Raw genomic sequence first — 9,740 nt, 5'->3', positions numbered from 1 at the left:
AGACAGCCTTGTCTCCAGCTGCATTTCAGGTACCATCAACCATTGTGTGACTGTGACTTGTGTTTGTGTTTTTATATCAAGCTTTGTCATTTGGGATTCTGTATATTTCTGTATTTGTCTTATAAGCCCTGGAGGGCAAAAGCCATGATTTCTATTGCCTTTGTAACTCCCCAAGAGTCAGGTAATGTTGAGCAAAAAGTGAGGACTAAGCAACTACTGATGATTGCCTAACTGTATTAAATTGAAGGAAAGTGATGGTTTTTAATGATCAATAAAAGGTACCACATATCTAGTCTTAGGAAACAAAATATTTATTGAAATGGTATGTAGATAAATTATCACCGGCATAAAACTGTTAGTGGAGTTTTCAACATAGGTTCTTTTTACTCTTAAAATGAAGTGAGGCTTTGCAAGTCCATTGTCCCATAGGAAAAATATTATCTTTTTCTTTTCAGATAAAGTTCTTTAAAAAAGTAAATCACTTTTGAAATGGTCTTTTATACGTCTCCAGCCTATGATCAAAACAAAAAATACATTAAAAAGATATAATTATCTCCATTAAAAAAGAATAATTAAATAGGAATGATTTAGAGGTAATGAAATACTTAGGCATTTGAATTCCTAAAGTCTGCTCCTGTTATATTAGTAGATACTGAACTATTTTTAAAATAATTTAAAAAATCACAAAGACACAATTATGTGTGATCATTAAAATGTACAATATCACAATGAATTTATTATATATTTAGGAAATAAGCTAAAATATTATCTCATCAAATAGACAAATTTATAATAACTCTGTGTTTAGTAACTTGGAAATACAGTTCAAAGTGAGTTTTAATTGCCATTCAGGGCTAAATATCCTTAAAGAAAGACTTAAAATTAATAAATATGGTAAGAGAAAACGAGGAGGAAAGTTCAGGAAAGTTTCTGCAACTTTGTGGGTTAACAGAATGAATAGCTCAAGGTAAAATGGCTTAGTCGTATTCTATTTCAACGTGATGTTCCACTCCGACCTTTTTGGCTCCCCCCAGATGGTGCTGCTGTCCATCAATGGCAAGTCTGTTAAATGGGATTATCTTCATGGTGGTTTTCTTCATGGAATACCACCTGGATTTCCAAGTGGCCCAAATAATGCCATTATCATAACCATTAGGAGTAGATGATTTTGAGTAAGTGCCACCTGAAACAAACCACAGATCTGCGTATCACCACTCTGGAATCTCCTCCCCTCAGACAGTCCATAAAGAGCTGTCTGTTATGAAGGCCACTGTCATTTACATCAGATTTATAGTGCTATCTACTAACTGAAAATATCCGTAGAGACTCAAATTCTAGATTTACAATTGACATAAACTTATTTATTAGACAAACCATACGTCTGTATTGTGTTTTCTGGCCACACTCTTAATTCAAACGTATCCACTGCTAACAGGGCTAGATTCCTGCATTTCCCTAGTTGGTCTCTCTCCCTAAGCTAAGTCATGCTAGGTTCCGCTATTATGGACCCTCTTCCTGAAAACAGGTTAGAATGGCAGTCATAATTCCTCATCGGTTGGATACAGGTCATCTGAAATCACAATTGTACTGGAAAATATTGGGCTTCCCAGGTGACACAGTGGTAAAGATCCCGCCTGCCAATGCAGAAGACGGAAGAGATTTGGGTTTGATCTCTGCATCAGGAAGATCCCCTAGAGGAGGGCATGGCAACCCACTCCAGTATTCTTGCCTGGCACCTTCCTTGAGAATTTTTTTTCTAATTGCATGGTTTGTTGGTGCAAAGATAAGTTAGGTTTCAAAAACTTATTGTGAAAACCGAAAGGTAAATGTATGTAGTTTTAAGAGGACTCCAAGTCACCTCTTGGCTAGGACAGTGCCCTAAGAAGGTAAGATTGCTCATTTTATTGGGTGAGGACTTCCCCATGCATACCTGTTGGGGTATTCCAATAGTTTGTCAGTAAGTAAAACTAGTGCTCAGAACTACTCCATCCTTAGGGCAAACTATAGCTTGCCCTCCCTCGTGCTAAAATAAGTATCTACACTCCTCAGGCTGGATTCTTCTCCAACTTTCATGGACCTGTAGACTTGCCAATATATCCCCGCCCTTCACTTAATTCCTCTAGACACTGCTCACTGATTCTATCTGACACACAGCTCATGGGAAGCTGAGCCAGGCTACTGTGTTAACAGCATAGACATGGCAATGTTAGTCCATGCAGATAATATATAGGGTAAGACTAGAGGAGACACCATAACCCAAAGTATCAACCTGGATGGAAGCATCATGAATATCACTGCATAGTTTGCAGCAGGTGGATTTCCTATAGAGGGACCAATTTCACGTATAAGCTAGAATTATCCAATTCTGGCTTAAAATAAAGAACTATATAGCAAGCTCCCAATATCTTTACTAATTATTTCTTACTTGTATTTAATTTTTTAAAAATATAGATCACACACAAATTCATGTATTAAGAGAGAAAGCCATACCTTGATAATAAACTCCATTGAGATGGCCAGCGTGACATTTGTTCATCCACCAACCAGATCCATCCTGTTCAGCACAGTTGCCATCAAACTTATCATTGTCATTGTCCCAAGTACTGAACTGCATGCCATTATGGGATGTGAAAAACTTGTCACTAGAATCATCGCCAAAATCATAGCCATCAAATGCGTCTCCAGCATCTCCACCAATGAAGTAAGCATATGTCAGGCGGTATTTGTCATTTTCACCCGTCACCTTGAATGAAGCATAATCTGCAGTGCTACAAAGATGGGAATAGAGATCTTAGACCCTGAGCCTTATAAGTCATCTCAGAAGTTCCTTCTTTCATAGGACAGTTGTTAGGAATTTTAAACTTTGCTTCATAAGTCTGAACTGTGGTCACTGAACAAAATTTTTCACAAATCTGGCATGGGATAACAGGTATGGGAAACAGTCTCAAGGTCATCAGCACCACCCAGGATGGGTCTAGAAGCTTTCAGGACATCCAAGGGAAAACTAAAAACCTCAGCTATCCTGAGTGCTTTTTGCCTACAGTATCCTAATATCTAACCCAGATATATGGATGAACCTAATTTCACATTTTTCCCTTTTATCTCAGTATGTAGCATGTACATACAGTTCTCATAAACCACATTAATTATCTGAAAGTGAGTGGCCATTAATTAATGCAGCAAGCTGAAAGGAGCCATAGTTCCACTAGTCACTCATACCATCTAGAGGGTTTTTTCTTTCTGAAGGAAATGTGGGAGTGGCAAGGAGAATTTCCTTGAGCATCACATAAAAGGAGTGATTCCTGTGTAGCCCACAAAACATGAACTGTAGGGTCAGAGAGAGAATCTCCCCTGGAAAATAATTGTACATGAAAGCCAGAATTCTATGGAGGGCAGGGAAGAATGGGCCTTGGTGCATAAACAGAGATTTCCAGAAAATATTGAGCTTCCCTGATCTCCAGGACTTAGGAAATGGGGGATGTTCTCATAGGAGAAGCTCTACTGACTATGGTATTATACTTTCTGGTTAAAAATTTTAAAAGTAAAAATATACATTTGGGCACAGACTATATTTCATCATGTCATAGACATAACAAGAGGGTTGGATATTGTTTTCAATTTCAATGAGGTATACAACACTTAAAGTGCCCAGACAGCTCTGTGCATAGAAGGAACTCTAGCTCACCAAAGGTGTCAGCTGATTTCATTGTAAGGTAGCTCCTGGATTTGATTCCAAGTCATTAAACACTGGGAAATCTTAAAAAGCTAGATTACTTTCCATCCAGGATAGCAGCTTAAGAAGGTGGGTTATAAGAGGTGAACTACCTGAGTTTAAATCCAGTGGATGCAACCTTGGAAAAGTTAATCTGTAAAATGGAATTAATAATAATTCCTGCCTCATGAGCTATTTGGATTTAAGTTATCATTTCATGTGCAATTTATGGTACATAAATGCTCAGGAAATATTAGCTATTGTTTTGTATAATTCCAGGGTAAGTGGATTACAACAGAACACTCAGATCCTGCCTGAATGGGACCTAGTGCCCTGGACTGCCCAAGAGCCAAACTGACTTCTGGGGAACATAGTTGAATGTGCTCTTCACATCTGCCAGACTGTTTTCCCCATTATTCTGCTGAGAGCTAGAAAGTGCCTACTCCAGGGTATCTCTACAACAAAAGTTAGAAGCCCTCTTGATAGTACCTGGTTCTGCCATTCCAGTCCTCCAACTGTATTCTTAATACATAAGGGATGGTAGACTGTGTGCTTATTAAATGAATCTTCTCATTTCCCAGCCAAAATTCTGTGTTTCCAGTAGGAGACAGATGTCCAAACCCTTCTTTATATTGAATCCAGTTTTTCTTGAAATCCACACTGCCATCAAGCCTCTAATTACACAATTGCACGGGCGAAAGGAGAGAATGTATTATCAGTGCACATAAGGAAAACATTATAGCCAGTTTGTCCAAAATATGGAGGCTATGATTTCATCATTTACAAGTGACCCTGGGCTAGCTGCCTAAGCTTGCTCACCTGTCTCTTAAATAGGAATAATGATGCTTACTTCTCAGGGTAGTTTCAGGGATTACACCAGAGAATGTAAAAGTACCCTAGAAGAGGGCCTGGCACATGATAAATTGTAATCTAGTAGTAGTTTTTAAAAGACTCCTAGAGGACTTCAGAACATCAGCTTGACGTCGCTGATTCTTGTACTGATGGTTGAAAAGGTCAGCCGATTGCTCAGCCTGTGTCTACCAGCTAAGCTCCCATCACTCACTTGCTCTGAGTGCCCCCTGCAGCCTTAGCTGTAACAATGGTCAAAGGTAAACAGAATGCAAGAGGATTTGCAGTGATGCCTGGGGCTGGCAAAGGCTACAGAGGGGCCTGGTCATGGAACAGCCTGACTGCACCCCCTGGGGGACACCATCTTCTTGTGATGGGCAGCCCTAGGTCTTGATGTAAATATCGAGAGGTCCCTCTGTCACTATGAGATTGTGATCACGTGCCATCGTGAATCTCCTACAGCAGGGCCAGCATAGTAGAGAACCTATCTCAGTACAGAGTGAAATCAGACTATATCCTGACTCTGTTACTTATTAGTCATGTGACCTTGGGCGAGTTATTTAGCCTCTTGTGCCAAGTTTCCTTCTCTGTAAACAGGAATAAGCAGGCCAAAACCAGCACAATGGAAAGTTGTGAGTGTCACTGAATTAATGCTTACAAGGTGCTTGGAAAAGTATCTGGCATATGGCAGAACAATTAGGTGTCTATTAAATACACAGGGGGAGGGAAAAATACCTTCTGAAACACAGTCCATCCATTTCCAGACCCATCAATTTCACAGTAGACTAAGAACTGCTGCTTAGCTTTCAGAGGTCTGATAAAGTAAAGTCCACTCTCTTTGGCCCCCTTATTGGCAACATCTTGGCAATCTGTAAAAGAAGAAATTTTTATGGTGGTTTGAAATCCAGGTAAGATTGTGTCAGCCTTGAAAATTTTAACATGTCAGAAACTATTCATATCCTGAGAAGTATTTTCTTATTTCTCAATCATTATTCCTTTCAAAGTAAATTTTCAGCTACTCAAGAAAAGTCTAAGCAATTAGACTGTTTATATTTAATGGCTAGACACTGTCCAGTGTATTTGCATACATTCTAATATATATAATCTCCTTTACTTTTTATATCTGCTCTGATGAACTTAATCTCAATATAAACCTTTCACTTACCTCTCCCAGTTACATCATGTATTTTCACTGTATCTTGACAAGGCTCTTGACACTGTTCTTCAAGCTGGCCCACTTTCTGTTTTAGGTTAATGATTTTTTGATTGTTTGAGTTATATATTTCTTGCAAAAATCTACAAGCAAAGTAGATAACAGATTATTCTTTTCAGATGAATAATGTTGTATATTCTTTTAGAAATACCACCTTATTTTCTCAAGAATTATTTCCTGACAAATTACTCCATTCTTGGAAAAAGTTTAAAATGATGTTAATAAATTGAGGTGAATTAAAATTCTAAGCTTTTTGGAAAAGAAAATAACAAAGTCCTTGCCAATAAACCATATCACTGTAAGTGATCATTCTGATTTTCGTTTCTGCATAAAAGGCAACAGATAACAAAGAACACAAGTGATGAGCCTGATTAAGACAACATGGTGATGATTCTTAGGACAATATTCTTAGGGAAGGAAAAGCTCTGTTTAGAAATTCACACATGCTGAAGCACTATTTCTTTTCACTTGTGGATTTAACTGAAGATCTATTTATGGACTTCAGTCTATAACTTACATGGGAAAAGTATCTGGGGTATTATCTTATATAAAAGAAAACAACAGATATTTTCCCCTTCTTCTTAATGTTTCTGTTTACACAGCTTCAGAAAAAAGCTGGGGAAAATGAGAAATCCTGCTTTTGTAGTTCCTCACAGGACTACTTGTCCATATTCTGAAATGACAGAGAACTATTATGCACAAAGACTCTTGTCTCTGAGGTTCTGGATAGACAGACTATTTGACCACTTTTTTCTCTACTGCACTTTGGACGTTTTCTGCACTATAGTCTCCTTCAGTCTTAACGATGGGCAATAATAATGCAAATCATATTGCCAATAATAATGACAATAATGATACTAATAGTATCCCTCTGATACCAAAAAGGCGATAAATCCCTTCTGGGCCACTTCTCCTCAGCCACCATTTATCTCAATTTCTTCTGCTACTTTTAGAATAATTTAGGATAACAATTGAGGAAGAAACTAAAATTGTGTCTGAGACTCAGTGTTCAGGAAGTCTACAGGAGCCTGGGAAGTTGTTAACAGAGACATTTTACTTTCAAGAGAAGGGAGGACAATACCTGATTGCAGGTTCCGTGCAACAGGCAGCTCGACAGTGTCTGTCACACAATCTTGTCTCTTACGGCAGGTTCTTTTTTTCTGCTCTACCTTTCAATATGATTTACCAAGATCATTCCTATGTCTCTGCTCACAAATTCCTCACCACCCATTTGTTGACATTTTTATAAAAAGAATTTTATTTTCAACACTCAAATGCCCATCAGTTTGAATTTATGTTGTAAGACAAATTGGAGTGAGGACAAACAGTTTGGCAAATACGGTCACAAGGCGTTTGAAGATGTCTAAAGCATCTTTCTCCCACATGATTATTAAAAAGTGATCACAATCCAATACAACTCATATTGCCTACTTCTATCCCTTTCAAGATGGTCAGGCATCACACCAATTAGATACTACAGCTAGAAAAAGATAAAAAGATTACTTCTACTGAAGTTTGGCATACTGAATAAACCCCAGCTCAGTCTTGGAAAGCAAGCTAAAACAAAAAAAATGCTTACCGAATTGTTGATTCATGGTTTGATATCAGTGTTTCATATTTCATAATTTCTTCCATCATTCTCTTGTAATTCTTGGTAGCACTCTCTATGTTACCTGTAATATGGGATCAGAGATATAAAAATACATAAGCAAACAGAACCACTAAAATAACAGCAAAAGCACTTCATAGATGACTCTCTCAGTCAGTGGCAGTTAGAGTCTCACTTGGCTTTGACGGTTCATCAGGGTTATAGCTGATCTTGATTGCTTTGACCAGCTCTGTGGCTTCTGATGTTTTGTTCTCAACCTGATAGAAGATGCCTTCCAAATTTCGTAGATCCTTGTCTACACTGGTTTGGTAATTAGACAGGAAGTCTGCAATTCCACAGGTAGTTGGGCAATAACTACCCTGAAAATACAACAGTGTGATTAAAAAATCCTGATAAATAAAAACAGGTAAAACCTAGACTATGTTTTTAAAAAGTCTAAACTGTCAAATGATATTTGCTAAAGAATCTCTTATAAGGAATAAAAATTTCTCTGCCCAAGTCCAGTTCAAACACAGAGAGAAACATAAAAGTAACTTACAAATCTTTCATCTAAGATGCAGCAATTGTCTCGGGTAGCAACGTACTAGAGGAGGAAAACAGAGAAATCTCACTTGCTTAGCAGAAATTTTCTTATTTTCAAGCTTTCCATGTAAAACATACGTTTTGTAAACAGCACACTTACTGCCAGGCATGCTGAAGAAAGCAATGAAAGAATGTAGAAGATTACACTCGTAGGGTGCGAGGACCAACTCATGGTGTCGGCGGACCCGGGGCTCCGAGCCTGGAAGGTCAGAACTGTGACTCTCGGGGCTTCAGTTGTCCCTTTATTTAAGCTCCAAGGACGGTAGGACCGCCAGTGGCTGAAGCCGATCACGGGGCCTTCTTACCAGAAGGGCGGAACGTCTTTCCCGTCTCTTCCTCATCCTGGCCCCGGACCAATGTTCAGTCAGGTTACTAGATTCTGCACACGGGGCTAAGCTCCGCCTTGCTGGCCCAGCTCAATGCTCGTCCTGGGAAGCCAACTCTCTGCAAAGGCTAGTGAAGCATTGACCGTCGCTAGGAGGAGGGAGAGGGCCCGGGAGGCGGCGTGATGCAACCACTTCCAGGACAGATAGAGCAAACACACACACTGCTGACCTCGGCCAGGACAAACTGCCCCTGCCTTCAGATGCAGCCTGGTACCATAACCCAAATAGCTCGAATTACCGCAAGTCAATTCTGAGACGGGGGGATGAGGGAACACCAGTATTTTTAACCCGTGCCAATGGCAGGTGGAAACTGCCTTCCACCAGGTCTCAATATGTCGCTAGTATCAGGAATGAATGCCTGACCCACTGCTTTGGCCATTTTCCTTTTTCAAAACTTGAAATATGATGAATATGTAACATTATATTAGTTTAAACTGTACAAAATAATAATTTGATATTTCTATATATTACAAAATGATCATCACAATATAGTTAGCATCGGTCAGCACACACAGTTGCACAAAACTTTTTTTTCTTGCAATGAGAGCTTTTAAGACCTACCCTCTTAGCAATTTTTAAATATGTAATACAGTACTCTTAACCATAATCACCATGTATATGCTGTACATTACATCCCCAGGACTTACTTACTTTAAAGCTTGAAGTCTGCATCTTTTGACACCCTTTATTCAGCTGTTGATTATTTTCATAGACTCTCAATTTGCAGTGGGCTTTTTTTTTTTTCCAGATGGTTGCTTGAGGACACATGCCCCCTTCATTTATTTTATTTTGTTAACCATTTAAAAATGTTTATTTATTCACTGGCTGCTCTGGGTCTTTTCTGCAGCTGCAGGGAGCAGGGGCTACTCTTGAGTTGTGGTGCATGGGCTTCTCACCTGGGTGGCTTCTCTTGTGGAGCACGGGCTCTAGGGCACAAAGGCTTCAGTAGTTGCGGTGCCTGGGCTTGGTAGTTGCAGTCCCCAGGCTCTGGAGCACAGGCTCAGTGGTTGTGGAGCACAGGCTTAGTTGCTCCGAAGCATGTGGGATCTTCCTGACCAAGAACAGAATCTATGTCCCTGCACTGGCAGGTGGATTCTTTACCACCGATCACCAGGGAAACCCATTGTTTTTTTGAAGTATAATTTACTATGTTGTGTTAGTTTCAGGAGTACAGCAATTGATTCAGTTATATATATATATATTTTTTTTTAATAATTCAAAAGTGTGTCTATATGTATGTATGCATGTTCAGATTCTTTTCCACTATAGGTTGATATAAGATATGGAATATATTTCCCTGTCCTGTACTATGAACCTTTGTTGGTTATCTGTTTTATAAATAGTAGTGTGTATATATTAGTCCCAAACTCCTAATCGACTTCTCCCCCT

At 39.1% G+C, this 9,740-nt stretch overlaps 1 protein-coding gene across 3 annotated transcripts; it reads right to left on the bottom strand.

The window, feature by feature from the left end:
• Window positions 1-290: 290 nt before the first annotated feature.
• Window positions 291-9,345, bottom strand: FGG (fibrinogen gamma chain). 3 transcript variants are annotated; one of them, XM_069556646.1, is made up of 10 exons: window positions 8,066-8,610; window positions 7,922-7,966; window positions 7,559-7,742; window positions 7,354-7,447; window positions 5,727-5,857; window positions 5,297-5,430; window positions 4,202-4,386; window positions 2,491-2,768; window positions 1,017-1,183; window positions 291-512 (listed from the first exon to the last, which is right to left on the bottom strand). In XM_069556646.1, exons 1-10 carry the CDS (start codon window positions 8,135-8,137, stop codon window positions 498-500), a joined length of 1,305 nt encoding a protein of 434 aa, XP_069412747.1. In that variant the 5' UTR covers window positions 8,138-8,610; the 3' UTR covers window positions 291-497. The 3 variants fall into 3 exon arrangements, with proteins under 3 accessions (XP_069412747.1, XP_069412746.1, XP_069412745.1); XM_069556645.1 differs by lacking the exon at window positions 291-512 and adding an exon at window positions 9,248-9,345 and having other exon boundaries at window positions 696-1,183; window positions 8,066-8,418; XM_069556644.1 differs by lacking the exon at window positions 291-512 and having other exon boundaries at window positions 696-1,183; window positions 8,066-8,608.
• Window positions 9,346-9,740: the final 395 nt, after the last annotated feature.

This window comes from Ovis canadensis, chromosome 17 (genome assembly GCF_042477335.2).
Source record: "Ovis canadensis isolate MfBH-ARS-UI-01 breed Bighorn chromosome 17, ARS-UI_OviCan_v2, whole genome shotgun sequence".
Classification (NCBI taxonomy): Eukaryota; Metazoa; Chordata; class Mammalia; order Artiodactyla; family Bovidae; genus Ovis; species Ovis canadensis.
The sequence above is the reverse complement of the archived record's forward strand: the minus strand, read 5'-3'. Positions and strand labels throughout refer to the sequence as shown.

What these genes read in the sequence shown, in the direction of transcription:
- FGG (XM_069556645.1), bottom strand. Translation starts at nt 8,137, where the DNA reads ATGAGTTGGTCCTCGCACCCTACGAGTGTAATCTTCTACATTCTTTCA. An exon ending in TTTCTTCAGCATGCCTGGCA is followed by an intron (nt 7,967 to 8,065) that starts GTAAGTGTGCTG and finishes TTCCTCCTCTAG; the next exon opens with TACGTTGCTACCCGAGACAA. An exon ending in AACCATGAATCAACAATTCG is followed by an intron (nt 5,858 to 7,353) that starts GTAAGCATTTTT and finishes CTTTGCTTGTAG; the next exon opens with ATTTTTGCAAGAAATATATA.